The 22,795-nt window shown below is 46.8% G+C and overlaps 1 protein-coding gene across 1 annotated transcript in view; it reads right to left on the reverse strand.

Moving 5' to 3' along the window:
* Positions 1–22,795, reverse strand: part of DIS3L2 (DIS3 like 3'-5' exoribonuclease 2) — a 200,418-nt gene that overhangs the window by 52,936 nt on the left and 124,687 nt on the right. Inside the window, exons 12-14 of the mRNA XM_033150865.1 lie at positions 15,751–15,863; positions 9,629–9,736; positions 7,072–7,305 (exon numbers count right to left, since the gene is read on the reverse strand). Coding sequence (XP_033006756.1) covers positions 7,072–7,305; positions 9,629–9,736; positions 15,751–15,863 — 455 coding nt within the window. The remainder of the gene's footprint in view (positions 1–7,071; positions 7,306–9,628; positions 9,737–15,750; positions 15,864–22,795) is intronic.

The following is a 22,795-nucleotide window of genomic DNA, read 5'->3' on the forward strand; positions in this document are numbered from 1 at the left end:
AGGAGCTGGGCCTGGACGAGGGTGTGGGGCTGGCCATCTGCACCAGGGGGCAGGCAGGGCAGGAGTGCCCTCGCTATGCTGAATGAAGCAACAGAGCAGGCACACAAAACGGGCACTACAGGACAGGAACGCTCAGCTATTACAGCAACACTGAACCCACCAAACATTTTCTTTTTGGTTTGAAGTGCCAAGGTATGTTTTCAATGTACCCGCCACCCGCTCGCTGGTTGGCCTGGCAAGGGGTGAGGGCTGGGGCAGAGCAAAACCGCTGCAGCTGTGCACCTGAGGCCTAACACAGTTTAGAAGAAGAAGAAGAGTTTGGATTTGATATCCCGCTTTTCACTACCCGAAGGAGTCTCAAAGCGGCTCACATTCTCCTTTCCCTTCCTCCCCCACAACAAACACTCTGTGAGGTGAGTGGGGCTGAGAGACTTCAGAGAAGTGTGACTGGCCCAAGGTCACCCAGCAACTGCATGTGGAGGAGTGGAGACACGAACCCGGTTCCCCAGATTACGAGTCTACCGCTCTTAACCATTACACCACACTGGCTTAGCACATTCAGCCACTGAACATAGCTGGTGGGAGAAGGGAATGGGGATGACACAAGGCCTGTTGGTGTGGAAGATTTTGTGTGTGTGTGTGTTTTTGTAAGAGAGCCCAGGAGGACCACGCTTCTTGCACATTATTGTAGACCCAGTGGAGAAGCACAAACCCAAAGCTTCAGTAGCAGAAACCATGAAAGGGTCCAAGTTAGATTTCATTCTCTCAATAGTTTATCAGTGATCTCAGCAGCTATCAATATTGATATCTATAGCTATATATCTGGACGGGATTCAACTAATGAGCCCCAGCAGCAGACACCCTGTACAGGGTCTTCCTCTCATGCAACATAGCTTTCCTTCTCCCCGCTGTGCCCCCAGAAACTTGCTCTGGGGGGGGGGTGTCAGAGGAACTCACAGAACAGCCTGCAGGGGCAGAAGAAGTGGGATTTTTCTTTCTGGCAAGCCGAAAGATCACCTTACCATAATGCCAAATTCCTTCCTCCGTTCTATATTTTTAGCTTCTTTGACTACTGAGAGGAAGTGAACTGAGATGCATCTGCTGGTTTTTAGGTACACATCTGGACATGCCAGCGATTGAACCTGGGACCTTCTGCAAGCAAGACAGATGCTCTGTCACTGAGTTACAGAGCCTTCTAGCTGACAAGCCAAAAGGGTGAGAATTACCTTCTTCACTGGTTTCTGCAGTCTCCTTCCTGATTAGACAGGAGACCGGTTTGGGAAACCCTGTTTTAGTGAATTGTGGTGTGAGCAGAGAAACCTAATTAATAACAATACTCGTGTTGTTGTTTCTAAAGTACATATATAGCCTGCTTAATTTGCAAAACAAAATAAAAAATTTTTAAAAATCCTGCCAGTAGCACCTTAGAGACCAACTAAGTTTGTTCTTGGTATGAGCTTTCGTGTGCATGCACACTTCTTCAGATACACATGCACACGAAAGCTCATACCAATAACAAACTTAGTTGGTCTCTAAGGTGCTACTGGAATGATTTTTTTATTTTTATTTTACTATGGCAGACTAACACGGCTACCTACTTGTAACTTAATTTGCAAAGATACTCAGCGCGGCTTACAATCCACGACATGAAAACAACAATAATGCTATCACTACTGAACTAACCGATATGAAGGAAGCCACAACAAGGAGCATCAAAGCCAAGCCCCCATAACAAAATCCAAAACGGCTCTTGAAGCGAAGATGCCAAAAGATGTAAACGACACGCAGCAATGCAGTGCCTGCAGTTGTGGAAGTGAAATGGACTTTTGCTTAAAAAAAAAAGGAACGCCTTCTCTCTTTGAAAGCGTGCCTCGGAGCAAACCCACAGCCTTTGAGAAAGGCTCCTGCGCACGGCCACCGACATGTGCCCCTTTCGCAAGGCAGTGTGTGCTGCCCACACAACAGAGGGGAAGGGGAACGAGCTCTCTGGCTCAAGGGGAGAGCAAAGCAGCAGTGCCACCAGGCAGTCACTAGGGGGTGCCTCATGCCCCAAGATCTCTCCCTCTTTCGTGGAGATGCACTTTTGCTCTGTGACTCAAGCCCCACATTACTCGGGGCAACGACCAATTAAGCGATCTTCACCGGTGATAATTTAAAACAGTTGAGGCTGAAGGTGGCACTGTGAGTTGTTCAGCAGCTGGACCAGAGGTCGGCTGAAACTTTGCCCTAGTTTACTTGGCAAAGGCTAAATAAAGATGAAGGCCCATTTCTTACGAACAGCACATCTTCTGCTGCTTGGTCTGCCTTGGAATGCAGGTGAGGGACCTACACGATTGACCCCCCCCCATGTAAAAAGAGTCACTTTATTCAGAAAGCTAGCAAGACAGGGAGGTGAGGCCACAACCCTTCCCCTGGCAAGCTTGTTTTCTGTGTGCAGGGATGTGTATTTATTGTTTAATGCAGAGAAGCACTCCAACCTATAAAACATCCCCGCCCCACTTGCAGTCTGCTGTGGCGAAATCCATAAACAGGGTTTATCACCTGTTTGTGACGACCCGGCACAACTAAGAAGGTACAGTCCAAAGCAATTTGGTAGAATCAAGCCTGCAAAAGCCTAGCCTGAGTTCTGTTCATGCTAGAGGGAAGGGCTGCGGTGACGGACTCAAATAACTTGGATGCCATAAATTTTACAGATAGGTTAAACTGAGGCAGATGGAGATTTATTGGTTCAAGCCCAAAGTGATGGTCAAGGCTGAACCCACATCCCTTCCTTATGTCCCAAGACATATAAACTATGTTTTGCTCATTTCCCCCCCCCCCATTCCCTTCATCTCTTGCACCTTTCTGTCCTTTCTTCAGGGTCAACTATAAACTGGAAGCTCCTTAGGACACGGTCCTCTTGCTTTTTCATTCTCTTAAAAGCGCCGTGCAGACTTCACCGTTTGTCACTGAGGTGATAACGGAGATTGAGAGCCAAGCGTCGGTATTTCTGGGCGTGCAGGAAGAAAGGTTTCTTAAATCCTTGCCTCCTTTTCTCCAGGCCACACGTCTCCTTACAATTCAATGAACTTTCACCCAGACATTTGCTGGCAGGTGAAACAATGCAGACTTTTGACACCCGGGTGTCACGTGGCCACTTAAGTCGGCCTCTGCTCACATCACTCGACACGCAGTGACTCAGGGTGACAGAAAAGAAAACACCAGCCACGTCGGCAGCTGTAATTAATACTTGGAAGGAAATCACAAGAGCCTCCTCGAGGCCCGGCCCAGATTCACAGGAAACCAAAAGGATGGGATGCTTTCGGACACCTTCTGGGGGGGGGGTGCAAGTTTAATCAGATTCCTACCCTGGAAATGAACTCGTACCTCACCTTCTATTCGCCTCTCCAGTAAGAAGGGCAGCCACTTCTAGCGCTTCTACCTGAAAACCAAGGCCTTTTAGCTATGGATGCTGAAGGAATCTTGACTGCTGTGCGGATCAGAACGCAGTGTTATCTTCCGCAATGTACCAACACCCCCCCTTTAAATGCCACTTTAAGAGAGCGTGTGTGGAGAGACATGTTTTAGAAATGCTCACCCTGAGAAAAATATAGATATGCATTCTTTTTGTACAATTTGCTTCTTTAAGAAAAAAATGCACATTGATGAGGAAGTGGGATGGAATGGGCTTATGAACAAACTTGCTGAAACCTGGCAAGAGCTGGAAATGGGCTAGTCTCCAACTTCCACCTAAAGCATCTTCAAAGGCCGGAACTACCATGTTTTATTCTCCACCTCTTCTTTGAAAACATGCCACTACACGTTCCACTCACCCACCCTGGCATCTCTAGCCGGAAGGATCCTAGTTAGGGGTCTTGGAATGACCCTGAGGAACTGCTGTAGCCAGAGCACAAAAAAATTTGGCGGCTCAACCAGGTATGAGTCACCTTCACAGGTGAGCTGGGAAGCAGGAATGAGCCAGTGGGGAGAGCTGCAAGTTTTCACATCAGATACGTTTTCATCTGGTTAAACTGGATTTTCATAGCATTTTAAACCAATATTTTCATATTTGCTTTTTTAAATGTACTGCCCCACTGGGAGAGCACAGGCTATCCTTGCCGAAAACACACCCATACATGCATATGTTGTTGTTGTTGTTCAGTCGTTCAGTCGTGTCCGACATGCATATAATGACCACTAATTGCATTTTAAAGAGAAGGCAAAAGCAACTGAATGGGTACGGGGTAGGGGGAATATTGCTTCCTTGAAGAGCCCCCCCCCTTTCCTTTCACACACCAGAAAACTAGGCCACCCATCAAACGAATGCAGTTCCAGTGTTTGAAATCATCAAGGGGAGCAGGAGGCCAGATTGCCTGTAGAGCAAACACCACTTCGCCTCCTCATTTTAATGAAATTACCGGTACTGCACAGCCCCATTTCCCACTCATCTTTCCTCCGCGGCTCATTCGAAATGCTCCGCTGGCTTCCCAGTCCCCGGAGGCCAGTGTACGTCTTCACTCAGTTGCTGCTGCTGCGAATGTTAAAAAGCCGAGCTCGAGAGGACAGGGCACCCCATAATCTCGGAGCACTTGTGCACTTTTTGAACACGCTCAAACATTTAGCAACGGGGCGGGAAGGACCATTGGGAGATCTGAGCAGCTGGATCAGACAACAAGGCCTCTCTCGGTTCTGTTTCCCAGCATGGTGCAGGTGCCTCTGGGAAGTTCGTAGGCAAGAGAGGCAGGCAAGCGCCATGGGGAAGCTTGGAAAAAACCCCTACCAAATCCCTGTGCAGTTCAAGAGCAGTGCAGCTGAGCTGCAGGGCGGCCCCATTTGGTCTCCAAGGGGAACCTAGCCCTTCTGAGAACTCTCGGGCATGGCTCTTGGGCCATCACTCTTTCTCCTCCCAGCGGGTGCTCTTTGCTCTCCAGAGTAGGAACTTGGTCAGCTCCCAACAGCAAAAAAAAGGGTTCTCCGTTAAATCAATCTTGTGTGGACAGGTCGGCCGCAAGCGCCTTTCAGACGCTTCAGTGCCATAGCTAATGGGAAACAATGAAAAGCCCAGAGACTCAGCCACAGCAGAGGCAACGGCACTGGGAAGAGAAACCATAAAGGGGAGGGGTGGGGGGACAGAGAAGCCGTCTCCCCACATGCATCCAGAATACCACCTTGCCTCTCGCATCTTTATGTGCTCCACGGTGTGGGGAAAGGCAGCTTCCCACGCCACACGTGCGCCAAGACTGGCCTCTGACGTTACAGGCAGCGCCACTAGCCAGATCTGTGAGTGTCACCTGCAACTGAAACATTCAAACCCTGCCTTTCTGTCCTAGCAATAGGACCTGTATATCTTCTATATGGTCTGAACTTTAGTCTCGCCCACCCCATTCCTCCCTTTGCAAGCTCGTTTTCTGATGGTTTACTGGAAATGCCATTAACTAAATAAATATCCAGGAGATGTGCTGGCCTCGTGGACAATCAGAGGTTTCCTGCCATCCAGGTTCCCACTGCATAACTACCCCTGCTTATCTGGAAAATTACAAAACCACTGCCCTTATTAGAAAAGCGACTGGGCGATGCAGTTATCTCGAGCCACAGGATGAGCTGCAAGTTCGACATGTTGAAGACAGCAGCAAAAGGCTTTGCTTTGGTTTTGCAGAGTGCTACTCAGATAATTAGCTTGTGCCACCTCTTAGACGGGCATCTCCTCTCTGCCCATGGCACCGGGCAGTCTGGATTGAAAACAATGTGTCCATGGTGCCCCCGTCATCAGCTCCGATAAGCAGGCAGCAAGTCTATGCAGCACACCAAAGGCAATTTCTCCCTGTGATCGTTACTCACCTAAATGGTCTTTAATAATAATAAGAATAATAATAATAATAATTTATTTGTACCCCACCCATCTGGCTGGGTCTCCCCAGCCACTCTGGGTGGCTTCCAACAAAGATGAAAAATACATTAAAATGTCACACATTAAAAACTTCCCTAAACAGGGTAATATTATTATTACTATTATTATTACTTATTGAATTTATATACCGCCCTATACCCGGAGGTCTCAGGGCAGTTCATAATAAAATCACAATCTATAAAATCAAAATAAAAACAATAACCCAATAATACCCCCTCCCCAAAAAAGAGCCACATTTCAAAAGGGTATAGGATGTTGATCAGGTCAACCAAAGGCCTGTTGGGAGCTGACCAAGAGGAATGTTTTTGCTTGGCACCTAAATGTGTATAATGAAGGTGCCAGGCAAATTTCCCTGGGAAGAGCGTTCCACAGATGGGGAGCCACTGCAGAGAAGGCTCCGTTCTCGTGTTGCCACCCTCTGGACCTCTCGAGTAGGAGGCACACGAGGGAGGGCCTCAAGAAGATGATCTAAACATTAGGAGGAACTTCCTGACAGTGAGAGCTGTTGGACAGTGGAATTTGCTGCCAAGGACTGTGGTGGAGTCTCCTTCTTTGGAGGTCTTTAAGCGGAGGCCTGACAGCCATCTCTCAGGAATGCTTTGATGGTGTTTCCTGCTTGGCAGGGGGTTGGGCTGGATGGCCCTTGTGGTCTCTTCCAACTCTAGGATTCTATGATCTCAGGGTGCGGCTAGGTTTATATGGAAAGAGGCAGGGCTCTCAACGTGAGAGATAACCTTCGCACACTTAGCAATGATAGCCAGCATTTATACAGTGCTTTAGACAGCGCTCAAAGTGCCTCAAGACGCCTTATCGGGTGCTAATCCCGACCACAACCTCCATAAGGTAGGTCAGCATCCTTACCACAAATTGAGAAAGGTTGAGTGTGGCTTGTCTTAAGGGTTGCCTAGACCGATGTGGCTCCACCCCGACGCTGTTAGGCTACCTCCTATCATCCCTGGCCGTGCTCGCTGAGGCCATTTACGAAGGGTACCATTTACGAAGGGCACCATTTACGAAGGGCACCATTTACGAAGGGCACCGCACTTGGTGCATTCAGCATTGGTAGTATTTGTTCAGACCTGCCTTCCTCCCAAGGGCCTTCCTGCACGTTCTGCTGTTAATACCGTTTGCGTGAGCGTGCTACTGCTTAATCCTCCTCGCAATAAAGTAGGGGTGGGACTGACCTGGTCTAAGCGGAGAGCCCCGTCCACGAACCGCTGCTCACGCAGCCGCTTGGCAATCTGGTGGAGGTTGAGGACTGCCTGGCGAACTTCATCTACCGAATGCCGGGGAGAGATGGCGGGGATTTCCTCTGCCGCAAACGCCTTCTCGGGGTTCTCAATCATGCTCTGGGCATGGTCATAGCTGAGCTTTGCGCAGGAGCAGATCACAGTCCGCCCAAACCACTCGTCAAGAATCTGCAACGACAAGACGGCGAACGAGGAAAAGTGAGTTGGTTAGGGCTGTTCTTCATAGAAGAGATGCTCCAGGAAAATTCATTGGAGGAACGTGTCTAGAAAAATTTGAAGGGTGCGGTTCTTACCTTGCATTACAGACATGGCCATATGAGAGTCAGTGCATTTCACGTGACCCAAGAATCCACATTGTCCAAATAAGTGTCTGGAACTTTACTAAGTTTGTATGGATGACACCCCATGGTCGATTGTTCTCAATACTAGTAATGTCTTCTTGTGGTCTCAGGCAGAAGCTTTCTTAGCCTTCGGACCTGAGACCACGAGGTCTTGTATACATTCCAAAAGGAACAGACTAAAGGTCCCTCCCACCAATAAATAATAAACACAGAGGATGAGATACGAAGAAAGTGAAGGGGAAAGTGGGCAGGCAGGGAAAAAAGGCAGGCAAAAAGCAGGTCACAATCTAGTGGAAATTTTCTGCTGCCCCCCTAAATGTTAGGCCATCAGCAGCAGAAGAAGAAGCCAAGCCAGTGGGAGACAAATAATTAGCTAGCTAATGAGGAACACGCAGTTCCTATCTTTTGCTCCGCATAGCACGGCAAGGCACTTTTCTTCCCAGGCCCCCTCCTGCAAGCTGCTGCGCAGGAAAAATGAAGAATTGTGCTCCTGGAGACAAGCCCTAATTGCCTGCAACCATATGAACTCTCCATGAAGAGAGGCATGTGCCCTCTTAGCGCGACACATTAAACGGCTCTTAAGCCATTCCCTCCATCTTCTCCTCACCCTTCTTAATCCCTGGCTGTCAGGAACAGCTGCATTAAGCCAAGGTCCTCATTAATCTCGACCCGCGCCGTTACAGCTCAGTGCAAGACATCTCAGAGCTATTGGAAGCATTAACATTGCCGATCTGTACATGAGCTAATTCCATAAATCCAGGCAAATCTGCCTTAAAGGTGTTACTGCCTGGGCATGGGCACAGGCAGAGATTTCCCGTCAAGTGCAGCTCTCCAGAGCCAAGGGCAACCAGAGAGCAGCCTCTGGGCAAGATGCAATAAATTTAAAAAGGAGGAGGGAGGATGAAAGCGGCTTCCAGCCCAACGCGAAAGCTGCAGAGATCTGAATTCAGGCCAGGTGAACTGGTTGGGGTGTAGAGCAACCCTTTGGCTGTTCAGTTTGGGGCTGATGGGAGCTGTGGTTCAAAGAACATTGAGATGGCAGTGGTTTGTGGAAGGCTGATTCACAGGGACTGGAAGCAACGGAGGTGCAGGCAACAGTTGTGGTATGAAGGGGTAAAGGTAAAGGGTAAAGGGACCCCTGACCATTGGGTGCAGTTGTGTCCGACTCTGGGGTTGCGGCGCTCATCTCACTCTATAGGCCAAGGGAGCCGGCGTTTGTCTGCAGACAGCTTCCGGGTCATGTGGCCAGCATGACAAAGCAGCTTCTGGCAAACCAGAGCAGCACACGGAAACGGCGTTTACCTTCCCGCCGGAGCGGTACCTATTTATCTACTTGCACTCTGATGTGCTTTCGAACTGCTAGGTGGGCAGGAGCTGGGACCAAGCAACGGGAGCTCACTCCGTGGCAGGGATTCGAACCGCCGACCTTCTGATCGGCAAGCCCTAGACTCTGTGGTTTAACCCACAGTGCCACCTGGGTCCCTCCATGAAGGGGTGGAGAACAATATTAATTCATGGAGGAAAGAGATCTGTCTATAGCTATTAACCAGGGTGGCTGAATAAAGTCTCCGCATTCAGAGGCAATGTACCGGGGTGGGAAATAACTCCAGGCTTTTCTACCTTGCTGTGCACCCCAAGTGTTTTTTTCCTGGCTAAAATGTGTCCTTGAACTCTGACTTTTGACTTTGGCCCTGCCCAATGCTGGGCAGCAGGCCCCTGGAAGATTACATAGAGAGGAATGTGGCCCTAAGGCCTAGACGTATCTTTGAACCCTGCAATGTATCTTTGAACACCATTTGCAGGTATGGTGTGTGAGCTTATGGGCTTCTTGGAGACAGCTAGTTAAACCAATCGGAACCAAGGTGCTTGACAAGATGGGCTTTTTGACCGACACAACATGGAAATTCTTAAGTTTTATGTTCCACCCAGAAATGAACCTATCTGGACCAATTTCCACACAACAGCTCTTGTGCTTCCTAACTAGCAGGAAGTCTCCGATTCAAGTCTCCCCACTGTGTTGTCAGCGTTGCCAACTCATGCCTGCACACTTGATGTTGTGTTTTTTGAGCTTATCTGGTCAAGCAATGGGACAATCCAAGGGGCAACGCTGAATGATTTATACCTAGTCCTGCAAAGCTGCTCGGTCTTACCTTGCCTTGAGGAGTTAGCTTCCATATGACGGAGAAGGTGAGTCTGTCTGTCATAGGATTGAGACTGCACAGCTGTTCACAGAGGAGCTTGGGGAGCATGGGGATCACCTAGGAAACAAAAGGACTGTATGTGAAAATGAATGCAGTCTCCCTGAAAACAGTATTTTAGTTTTCCACTGACACCAGTGCAAAGATTTCTGCTTGCACATAGAGACTTTCCTCCCTCTGTTCACCAGCCCCATCTGCTCCAGAGGGTTGGAAGAAGCCCCAAGGGCAGAGTTAGGAGCAGGCAAGGAGAGAAGAGGAGGAGAATGCTTGGTTGCACAAGCAAATAAAGTCCTTGCGCCGATGGAACAATTGCCTTAGTGCTACGTCGGATTCCACCCATAAGCAATAATGTTGTGCTTCTACTACTTTGCCATGCTACGTACACTGGTTTTATTTTTCTTACTGTCTGCGCCATCTGTATGGCAAATTTGGACAGTGACAGCCAAGAATTGGGCTTTTCCAGTAACGTCCTACTCTCTTGTGGAATCTCCTTCCTCCAAAGGTGAGGAAAGGTACGGTTCTTTGATGGCTTTTTGGAAAAGATGGAACGCACACCTCCTCTATCAGCCTTGTGGTTGACAACACTGAGCTGTTTCACACTAAGCCAAACACTGGCTTTGAGAGACCACACAAATGAGAAGAACCTACAGCCAATTTGCCCCCCCCCCCCGCCGCCCCAGTCCTTTGTGCTGCCTTGGCTTAGCACAGTGTCTGAGCTAGGACTTGTGGTTAAGCTCTCCCCTTGCTAAGCTCAAGCTGTACCTAAGGTTTGGTTTCAGGTACCACATGAACAAGGCCATTGTTCTCAGCGGTTTTTCTACAGTTGCCTTTCTGTAGTGTTGATATTGCATTGTTAGTGTTTAAACTGCTATTTTTGATGTGATATTTTTTCACCCGTTAGGGGTTCTCTGGGTAAGCACGGGCAACAGCTGCATTTTCTGCCAACAGGGCTCCCCATACCATTCTGGGTCACTGACTGCATTTACACCAAGTGATGCAAAAACCTGCCGATAACGTCACTACTATTGCTAAATGAAGTAAGCGTGCAGGTTACAAAAAAGATTTTAAAAAAACCAGTCCCGCCAAAAAAAAGTGGGGTGGAGGATGAAAAAAATCCCAGGACCCTGTGTAAGTTTCAGAATGCAAACATTTTCTATCTACATGCCAAGCCTTCACGGGAAAGCTCTTAAAATATTTAATCACGTTTGTGGCTTGGCACCCAATCCCAGCTCATAAATCCACTCTAATTGCCTGGCAGAGTTTGGGATAGCAGGCCTGGCTGTTGAGTCTCCAGGCAGCCGGGGAAAGAAATCACTTTTCCATATGAATCAGCAGGGCAGGATGAACTGGAAGGTCAGGAGGGCAACAGGGTCTGATAAGCTGTTCCTCTAGACACAAAAGGCTGCCAGCTGTGTTATTCCAACGGCAAGGGAGCACGTTGACAATAGGAGCCGGCCCATAACTCACAGATGTCCTACGTGAGGCCGGCCATGCCTCGGCCTGCTTAATGGGAGGTTATCCGCTTGAGAAGGGGCAGAGCCCTTCAAGGGATGTCAGAAAAGCCCACCGCCAATCAAAGATGGGAGCGCTAGCTGCAAGGTATTGCAATCTCAGATAACAGGAGGGAGCAAGCAGAAAGAGATTAGCAAAAAGCCCAGCTGGAGCCAAGGATGCAGCTGGAGAGCGACTCTTGGTCACCAAGAGTCACCTACTAAGACTCTCTACTGGTAAAAAGAAGGGCAAAGGAGGGAAACCTCCGCTGCCAAGGTGGGACATTTGGCTACAGATCACTCATCTAAAGTGCCCCCAATACGGGCCAGAGCTGGGTGGTAGAACTTCTGTATTGGATGCAGAAGGCCCCAGGTTTAATCCTGAGCATCTCTAGGTCAGGCTAGGAAACCCTACCTGAAACCCTGCAGAGCCGTTGCCAGGCAGAGTAGACACTACCAAATTAAATGGACCAATGGTCTGGCTCAGTATGGTCCAATATTCCTCCGTTCGTCTACCTTCAGAGGTGATGTAGGTGGAGATTGGGGAGAGGGCACCATTCGTGTTGGCAGCGCCCATTTGGGGAGAACTCTCCCACAGGCTTGCCTGATGCTGAAAGCAAGGTCTTTCTGAACGGCTTTTTCGCGAAGGCTTTTAAATCTCTCTGCTTAGATCCATTAAATGCTGCTGAGATAATGTCAGGCTGCCCCGCTCTTTCGACTATTATTTTGCAAGTTCCCTCTTTGCATGTTTGGACTACAAATTGTAAACCTGGAAGCTCTGATTGAAACTGAAGAAGGGCAGGGCATCATATTGTTAAATACACAAATAAATAAAGTTATTTGGCCACCTGCAGTGTGCCACTGAACATCCTAACTTCTCCTTAAGGCGTAAGAGCACAACCTGTATAGGCCAGGCTGCACACAGAGGCAGCAATCTGACAACAATTTGTGTAAACTGAGAAAGAGTACACCCACAGTTGTCATTCCTATCATTGGTGTTGCATTTTTAGACTTACATTACAAGAAGCCAGCTTCCTACCAGATCAGTTGGTCCACCCAGCAGAGTAATGTTTTTCCTTGTTTATTTTATAAGATTTCTTACCCACCCTTCACCGTAAGGTCCCAGCAATATAATGTAATTAAAAACAAGTAAAAAATGTAACAGTTTATAAACAATTTTATATATAGATGTACACACACACACACACACACAATTCCAAGCTAAAGCAGCACAAGATTAAACGAAATAGGAGGGATGGGCCCCACATTATTTCTTGAAATAATTTCTACAGCACACCATCAGCCACAAAATTTCCTGGGTGGTTTTTAATAATAACAGTAAGAATAATTTGAAAAATGCAGCATCACAAAACAACAAGAAAACAGCAAATTCTAGCAGTATTTAAACAATGAAACACTTTTAAAGGACAGACTAGAAAGGTGTTCGCCTGTTCCCCAAAATAAAACAAGGTAGGCAAGCCTCCATGGGGAGAGAACTCTAAAGGTGGAGTTCTACCACAGAGAAGGCTGTCTCTCCTTCCTCCCATGCCTGGAACGGGATGGGTGGATGAGGGTGTAAGAAGGAAGTTTGCAGTTGACATCAGTGCACCAAGAGGATAATATGGCTTTTGAACTGTACAGTGGAGCAACCCAATGAAGTCATATCTTTGCCATTCTGACAGGGCAGGAAGCAGATCGGGGGCAGGAGACGTGGCATGATGGCATTTCTGAAATTCCCAAAAAGCCAAACAAAAGAGGGCTCTGCAACTATGCAGCAACGGCAGAATAAGCTCTGGGCTCTTTAAGGACTGCAGACAGTTCTCCCAGCCTTCAGAGCTGCTGAAAAGGAAGGCCCTGCCAGCTTTCAGGTGACTCTGGTCCTTTGCTAAGTCACCACCTTTCATAGCTCAACCAGAAGAATCCATTGGGAGCTGCCCAGGGTCCTGATCTGCCTTGTCTTGCCTGGACTTGCCCTGACCTTACTGGAAGAGGATCTGGCAACTGTTATCACCTCCCCTGCAAGCCCCATGACAACAGGATACTCGTGGGGTAGGCTACCCCAAGATACAGGCCACCCAGGTTTGGACTGAGCGAGATGAGTGGGTGTCTGAGCTCCACCCTCCTCTGCCCAAACCCACCAACTGCACCATACCAGCCTTGACCTCCAGTTTCCCCAAACATCCCTCTCCTGATTTTGCCTTGAGCTGTTATGCTTCCAGACTTTGGGCTGGTCCTGGGATAGGAGGGCTCACGGTGTGCGTTGTAATTGAGCTCCAGTAGGGTTCGGGGTCCACCAAGTTCAGACGGAGGCCAGCCAGGGAAAGTCCATCCCCATTGGGAATTGCGGCGGGGAAGCCTGGAGTAAATCAGCACGGCCAAAGGACAAAACCCCCTTTCATGGGAAGTAAAATGGAGCGCTTCCACCAAGTCCCACTGACAATCTTGTTCCCTCCGCTCAGCCTGGCTGCCTGCCCACACCCACTCAGTTTGAGGGCTCGTTCAGGCTCCCCAGAACAGGCCCTCCATCAGTGGCCTTTGAATCAGGTGGAGGGCCTGATGGCTTCCATGGCTCTGAGCCCGTGGTTTAGGGAGAGGACTCAGAGACTTAATCATGGGGTGGCCTCATGCACTGAAAGACACTCAAAGGAAACAGGCAATTTGTTTATGAGCCAAGAGTTTCTGCTCAAGAGTTTCCTTTCTTTCCCTCTTACTTTCTGTATCAACACTTCCATGAATTCAAACTTCGATCACCTCTTTGTTATTCCGCTTGACGCTATCAAAATATCAACACCCCGACAACCTGCTGGTGTCAGAAGTGAATGTCTTGAGGCCCTTGGACTCGACATGAAGACTGGCTTCCAGTTCCGATCTTTGATCTCCATTATAAAAGAGGACCAGTAAAATATTGTAGGGATTTATGGCTGACCTTCCCCACTCAAACTACTTCACACCTAAAACAACACACAGGGACGTGCCAGAAGGGAGAAAACTGTTTAGGTTTGCCTGCTTTGTAGAACCTGATACACTCATCACTAAGCCTTGCACTTTCTCAAAACAAACCATTAGCCTTTTGCACAACTACTCCTTCTCTCCCAGACAGGCAAGTTCAAGTGAATTAGTTATGCAGATCTATTTGATTTCCTTGCAAGGTTCCCCACCACCACCATCACAATGTTCAACTGGAGCTGCAACACTACCCATGTCAAGCCTGATTTTCTCCAGGGCTGCTTTCCCATGATATTTCCACCTTACTGACATTTAGCACTCAGAACAAAGAAGATATGCACGGAAAAATACACATTTCCCCATTAAAAAAAACAAAAACCTATTGCCTACTGAATAAAGAGTATTTCCTATTTTCTTTTTCCTCTTTATTGCAAAACTTAACAACAAACAGCAAACATAAAATACCAATTAACTATTTTAAAACAGGTATAAAAGTACAATTTGTATACATATGTTTTATGCTTCAGCAACTTCTCAGGAAAAACCAAAGATAAAATAAAACCACACACAACAACAACAAAACAGAAAAAACAGGAAAGACCACCACCACCACCAACAACAACAACAACAACAACAAAACAGAAAAGACCACCTCTTCTCAACCAATTTTTTCAGCTTCTGCCTATTTTCAGCTTCTGCCTCTTGGGATAAGCACTCGGCTTGGGTGCCCTTTCCCTAACAAAGAACCATGATCAATAACTTCCATGATCAATAATCAGCAACACACAAACAGCTAACAGAGTTCTAAACTGAAATATTCCATTTTATTGTCCCTCTTCCTTTGTCTCTCCCTAGTCCGAATGCAAGCTATAAACTCCAGGCAGGTTTTATGTTATTCTATAAAGAGTCAAATACAGCAGCAGCACAATTAATACTAAGAATAAATGAATAAATCAGCAATTAGCAAAATATGCCTATTTAGAAGCGTCGCAGTGTGCTCTGGTCCATGGGGTCACGAAGAGTCGGACACGACTAAACAATAACAAACAACAGTAACCACTCAGGCCTTAAAGGGTTTGGGACCGAGTTACCTAAAGGACCACTGGTACTCATATAACCTGCCTGTAATCTAAGATCTGTGTCTGGGGTCCCAGTTGCATGGGCACCATGCAGTTAACGCTGGGCTTGCCATTCCACAAGGTCTTAAAAACCGAAGTTGCTGCAATTGCTTTAAGCAGGCTCAGGTGAGCAAATTCAGCTCCCATTGCTGCATCCAGCTAATGTTTCCTAGTCTACCTGCACATTCTGTTGCTTTTTTTTTCTCACTGGACACCACCTTGTGGAGGGCTGGCCTCTGAAAAGCAACTGCTAAATAACTCGTATAAATAAAGAGCCTGGAGGATACAAACCTGTCAATAGCTATTAACCGTGACAGTTCCATGGAATTTCCCATTTGGGAGCAGTAGCCGTGCCCCCTGCCAGCTTTCTTATTAGGACGATAATAAAGCATAGGAGTCACACATGTCTCATTTCCACCGTTTCTTGGCAGAAAACCATTATCTGTTTGGACTTGTGGGCAGCATCCAGAAGAACATTATCTGCCTGTGTTTCGCTCTGGGGCACTGATTCGAATCTCACCTTCTGCACAAGGTAGACACTCGTTGCTCTCTTGCTCGCGATTTCATCCAGGGCCGTGTCCTCCTTCACAAAGTAGCTCACATCTGCAATGTGGACGCCCACTTCAAAGTTACCTGAAACGGCAGAGGGAAGGTGAATTGTCAGTTGAGAAAAGGAAGCAACGCAAGATAAAACAAATGCACGGCAATTCTATTCTGCAGCTTTGAGATTCTTCAAGGACCAGATCTTCTGTGGTACAAAGCTCAGGCACCGGACATTCACTAGGTGACCTCTTTCCCTGAATTGACTGGATGTCAATGGTTCATTCCAGACATGCACTCTAAGACTCCTGTTACATTTGCATTGGGGGAGCAGGTAGAGGAAGGAATAGAATTGACTCTAATTCGGATTACCAGCCAACTTGGAGGAGGGACTGAGGGGACCAAAGTGGACTTTCTTTCAGCCAAGTTGCCAGAAGAGAAGGATTTTCTTACTGCAAATTCTCACACCTCAATGTGTACCGAAGGGAGCCTTGACACCCTGGACAAACCTCCCCCCTCTGGTCTGGAGGTGGATCCTACTTCTGATTTCCAGGACGCAACGTGGCCGGATGCCCTACTTTTACAGAGAAGCAACGAACAAAACTCACAGGGATCCCACAAAACAAGGACAATTATACAACTGCCCTCATATATCAGAGATACCACATATTTCATCCAACAGGTAGAGGGATTGGTGGGCTATTTGAAAATGAGACTGCAGTTTTAATTTTTAAATTTGTATTTTAATCTGTATTTTAAATTAATTGTTTTTATGTTTTTGCTGTGATTTTAATTAGTGTTAGCCGCCCTGAGCCCGGTTTTTGGCTGGGAAGGGCGGGGCATTAATAAAAATTTATTATTAGTATTATTATTATTAGTATTGATAATCATGAACATTTTACTATATTGGATGCCAACTCCATATATATATTTCCGTAACCTATGAGGAAACAAGGTCCATAATCAAATACATTTTGATTTCTCGTTCCTCAGCTGATTAATCTACTCTTTTTTTAAAAAAAATGGATTTGATGGACATTATTTTAGAAAAGAACTATTTCTGATTTGACATTCAGTTTTCTTTTCAAATAAAAGGGGTTGCTATGGCTAGTCTGGTAGTGCCAAGTATTTCAAATCTGTAAATGTCTGAGCTTGAGAATGCTAGTAATTTAAACTCTGTGCATAGTCCCCCTAAGAAACATATCAGATGTTATGGATGCCACGTAGAATATATTTTCATTTTATTCTCCAAGTTATCTGAGGCTGGTGAGTTTTATGGCTGGATCAATTCTGTTAATGATAATGTCAAATTCACTCGCCAAATGGACCAAATAAATATTTTGCGTTTGGGTGTGTTGCTGCCACAGCAACATCCTTTGTGTGGCAAAAGATACTAAACCCACAGACAGAAGTTCATTATTTACATCAGGCTTCTTAAGAATAACTGACTGTATGGACACTTTTTTACATTTAAGAAGAGACGGCACTGCACATTTGATCAAGTTTAGAAATCTCACGACGATCAATTTTCTCACATGTTATACAGCAGGAGTTCCCCAAAACAGATGGTTTTAGAGTCCAGGTTAAGAGCAGATAGGATCAGCACACGGTCACTCAATCCAACACTAAAAGAAGTGGGTTATTTTCATTCCTTGGACTTCAACCATGTAGCCCATAATGTCAAACATATTGTATAGAAACACTGGCATATTGCTCAAGGTTTGCTAGGGTGCCAAGGAGTTCCTTTTGTGGGATTCTGCAGAACTATCAGTTTGGCAGATAAATTAGCCAGTTCAGACATTATGCACATGGAATCTCTTGGAAATGATCAAATCAGTCATGGTAAGTGTGGTCACTGTACACAATGTCCACAAAGTTTGGAAACAAAACCGTTTTTATCTTGTTCATATATATAAAAAAAATCTGTTTTGAAAGCTTTTTCTAATTGTAATTCATGTTGTATTATGTGACCATGTTCAAAATTATAGGTTGGTCAGATCATTAGACCTCTTAAGCTGAGGTTAACTGAACACAAGCCCAAGATTCGTACTAGAAACCCCATTAACCATGCATTTTCTGGAATGTCATCACAGGACTTCTGGTTATTATTATTTTTTGCTCTAGAAAGAATTCATCCTAGTCCATAAAAAAGATTATCTTTGGACTTGTTACTTTCCCAATGAGAAGTATTTTGGATACACAAGTTAATTCCAGGTCCTCTGGTGGTTTAAATGACAAAATGGATTTAAGTGTATTTCTACGGTCATTTAATAAATGATTTCTTTTTAAAATAGTAGCTCTACTCATAAGTAATTGTTCCACTCAAGTGTAATGGCCATTTCTGAGATTCACATCTGTAGGTGGTACATAGATTGGCAGCTGATTTCCATCCTCCTTTATAAGGCCTCAGTAATATTATATTTTGCGCACAGAAGCAAGTTTTTGTTTTAAAGCAGTAATACAACCACCTCTTTTTTATATTTTGAAACTTTACCTTTGGACAGTAGGCTTTCATTTTTATATCATACAAACTTTGTATGCTAGAAAGATTCACAAAAGCTATGCAACCTTTAGGCTACAGTCTCTGGGTGTTATTGCATTTCATGTTTTACCTAGCGCAGGGGCAGTGAGAGATTTCACTTTCTTGGGCTCCAAGATCACTGCAGATAGTGACAACAGTTAATTAATAGATGCCTGCTTCTTGGGAGAAAAGCAATGACAAACCTAGACAGCATCTTAAAAAGCAGAGACATCACCTTGCCAACAAAGGTCCGTATACTTAAAGCTATGGTTTTCCCAGTAGTAATGTACGGAAGTGAGAGCTGGACCATAAAGAAGACTGATCGCCGAAGAATTGATGCTTTTGAATTCTGGTGCTGGAGGAGACTCTTGAGAGTCCCATGGACTGCAAAAAGATCAAACTTATCCATCCTTAAAGAAATCAGCCCCGAGTGCTCACTGGAAGGGCAGATCCTGAAGTTGAGGCTCCAATACTTTGGCCACCTCATGAGAAGAGAAGACTCCCTAGAAAAGACCCTGATGTTGGGAAAGATGGAGGGCACAAGGAGAAGGGGATGCCAAGAGGATGAGATGGTTGGACAGTGTTCTCGAAGCGACCAGCATGAGTTTGGCCAAACTGCGAGAGGCAGTGAAGGATAGGCGTACCTGGCATGCTCTGGTCCATGGGGTCACGAAGAGTCGGACACAACTGAACGACTGAACAACAAAGCGCAGGGACTAGTGTTGATGTAAGAAGATTTTCACACTCCCCTCCCCTGAAAAAAATATCATCCCCAAATCTATTATGCAGGGTCAGGGGAGAACCAGAGCAGATTTAGGGGGTGCACAAGGGGGGGGGGAGACTGCTGCATTATACCCTGTGCTGATGCACATCTTGCATCAATGGCAGCCTCCAACATCTCCTCTCTTGGGGGATGCTGCCTATAGGAAACGAAGCACATTTCTGTTTCCTTCCGAGTCTGAGTCCTGGCCAGGTAGAATTTTAGTGCCCTCTTAAATAAGTGTCTGTCTGTAACCTGTGTTCCAGATTCTGGCGAAAAGCAGTGCAAACTCATCTTGAAGGCCAGTGCAACAAGGAACCTTCCTAAGGCAAGACCAAAAGAATCACCTTATCCTTAGGAAACTAACAGGGGCAGAAGCCAAGTCAGCAATAAGTCACACGGCGTCGGTGAAATTAACCCTTTATTCAAAGAAACAAACAGCTCGGGAGGCCAGGCCTAGTGGGCACAGCAACTGTTCCCGGTAGATCTTGTCGCAATGAGAGAGTCGCAAGGACTGGAGGTCCCTGCCTTCCTGCAGCTTCTCTAACTCTCCTCCTTCCCCAGTTCCTTCCCAAGCAATCGGCGCTGAGAAAAACAAAAAACCCACCCTCGTTCTCATTAGAATGGCCTGCTGAGAGAATAATTAAAAATGTGCAAGGGGGAAGAAGGAACCCCCTATCCCACGGCAAGGGATGCATACCAGAACTCTTCAGAAACAGGGAGAGGGAGGAACGTTGCAGCTTGAAGATCAAACAGCCCACCTCCCAAGAGCACCTACGGCCTCCTCCCAGTGTTATCACAGGCTCTGAAAGCTCTTCCACCAGGAGGCTGGCAGGTCAAGCCTAAAACTACTTAGATGGTAAGCCTTACACCAACAGCGAGAATATTGCAAGTGCCGGGAGCCAAACAGTTGCAGGAGGCGAGGAAAAAAGACACCCCTTTTGAAGTCTATATTCTAATATACTGACCCTACAGGACAAATATTGATGGAAGGAAAAGGAGGGAGTCATTACATCATGGCGTTAATCGCAGCCTAATCCGATATCCAGGCTCTTGGAGATATGAACTCTCTGCCTCAAGCCGAATGTTGACAAACCGAGAGGGATCCCATTACGTGAGATAACACAAGGAGGAAGCCGCCAAGGAAAACAACACTGAGCGAGAGTTCGTTTCGCGCTGGGGTCCCCATCCCAGGTTCTTAAAGCGAGGGGGCAGCCTAACGCCTCCTGATTCCCACCCCACCCTTCACACTTGACCTCGAAGTGGCAGATCATCTGCCTTGCATTAAGAGGGTCCAGGCTGCAATCCCCCACATTCTCCATGTAGGGCTGGGAGAGACTTCTCTCTGAAATCCTACAGAACTGCTTCTGGCCGCTGCAGACCAGAACTTTCCAAACTGTGTGCCGCAACACGTTAGTGTGAACACTTCCCGTGCTCCTGTCGGGGCTGGAAAGGGGTTAGTTTAACCTCCAGTTTGCTAGTAAAACTGAATTAAAACTGGATAAAAAGTGTGTCATTGACATGAAAAGTTTGGAAAGCTCTGCTGTAGACAATACTGATCAAGATGGGCCAGTGGTCTGACTCAATATAAGGCAGGCTTCCCAAGTGTCAATGTTTGCACCACATTCCATTATTATTATTATTATTATTATTAGTAGTAGTAGTAGTAGTAGCAGCAGCAGCAGTAGTACCCCGCCCATCTGACTGGGTTGCTCCAGCCACTCTGGGCAGCTTCCAGCGTACAGAAAAAACATACTAAAACATTAAACCTTAGAAGCTTCCCTATACAGGGCTCCCTTCAGATGTCTCCTAAATGTTATATAATTACTCATCTCCTTAACATCTGATGGGAGGGCGTTCCACATGGAGGGCGCCACTACTGAGAAGGCCCTCTGCCTGGTTCCCTGTAGTTTCACTTCTTGCAGTGTGGGAACTGCCAGAAAGCCCTTGGTGCTGGATCTCAGTGTCCGGGCTGAACGATCAATCACATCAATACAAAATAAAAAAAATTCCTTCCAGTAGCACCTTAGAGACTAACTAAGTTTGTTATTGGTATGAGCTTTCGTGTGTATGCACACTTCTTCAGAAGTGGCAGACCAATATGGCTACCTACCTGTAACCACATCAATACAGTGAATCTGACCCAACTATCACAATGAATTAAAACCTGAGCCAAACACCTTAGAGAATACCATATCTGATCCCACTCCCTCTACCACAGGGATCTCCCCAAACTAAGGCCCGGGGGCCGGATGCGGCCCAATCGCCTTCTCAATCCGGCCCGCAGACGGCCCGGGAATCAGCGTGTTTTTACATGAGTAGAATGTGTCCTTTTATTTAAAATGCATCTCTTGGTTATTTGTGGGGCATAGGAATTCGTTCCTATTTTTTCTTCTTCAAAATATACTCCGGCCCCCCACAAGGTCTGAGGGACAGTGGACCGGCCCCCTGCTGAAAAAGTTTGCTGACCCCTGCTCTACCAGCTCCCACTTCAGCACATAGCTACTACTTCTGTCATTTGCCTAATTTTTAAAACAACTTTTTACAGGGTTTTATAATCGAGGATCATGGGAATAATAAATGATACAAATAAACATACCATCTCATTTGCCTGATTAGCCCCAAAAGGCAATCCCCAACTAATCATGAATCACATAATAAATGGGATGCCAACTATGATGGCGACCAACTATTTGCCCTTACAGTAACAAAGCCCACAATGATTTAAGCCACCTTTAGCATGGTTTTAGCTTTGGAAAGGTGGCTTACAAATACAGTGGTACCTCTGGTTACGTACTTAATTCGTTCCGGAGGTCTGTTCTTAACCTGAAACTGTTCTTAACCTGAAGCACCACTTTAGCTAATGGGACCTCCCGCCACCGCAGCATGATTTCTGTTCTTATCCTGAAGCAAAGTTCTTAACCTGAAGTGTTATTTCTGGGTTAGAGGAGTCTGTAACCTGAAGTGTATGTAACCTGAGGTAACACTGTAAATTGATTGATTGATTGATTGATTGATTGAGGAGTGTGCATAGCAGACCCATGGAGAGCTCCGCCCAGCCCAGAAGAGCTCTATTGGCCAGCCTGGAGCGTCAATCAGCCAGCTGTGGAAGGCGGGCTCAACTTCCCAGGAGCCTCACTGGAGCTCCGCCCAGCCCAGAAGAGCTCTATTGGCCAGCCTGGAGCATCAATCAGCCAGCTGTGGAGGGCGGGCTCAACTTTCCAGGAGCCTCACTGGAGCTCCGCCCAGCCCAGAAGAGCTCTATTGGCCAGCCTGGAGCGTCAATCAGCCAGCTGTGGAGGGCGGGCTCAACTTCCCAGGAGCCTCACTGGAGCTTCGCCCAGCCCAGAAGAGCTCTATTGGCCAGCCTGGAGCGTCAATCAGCCAGCTGTGGAGGGCGGCTCAACTTCCCAGGAGCCTCACTGGAGCTCCGCCCAGCCCAGAAGAGCTCTATTGGCCAGCCTGGAGTGTCAATCAGCCAGCTGTGGAGGGCGGGCTCAACTTCCCAGGAGCCTCACTGCTAGGCCGCATGAGGCAGAATGGCGCAAGGAGCTTCCTGAGGAGAATACTGCCACACAACTGAGGGACACTCTATATCCCACACCCAGAGTGGACAAATACCAACTGCCAAAGCATTTTCAGTGCCTCAAGATGATGGTGGTGCCTGTAGGGATTGCTGTTTGAGGTTAAAGCTGGTAGAGATCAGGTGGGAGGAAAGATATGTAGCGGGGAGAAGTATGGCAA

Source organism: Lacerta agilis, chromosome 5, assembly GCF_009819535.1.
Source record: "Lacerta agilis isolate rLacAgi1 chromosome 5, rLacAgi1.pri, whole genome shotgun sequence".
NCBI lineage: Eukaryota > Metazoa > Chordata > Lepidosauria > Squamata > Lacertidae > Lacerta > Lacerta agilis.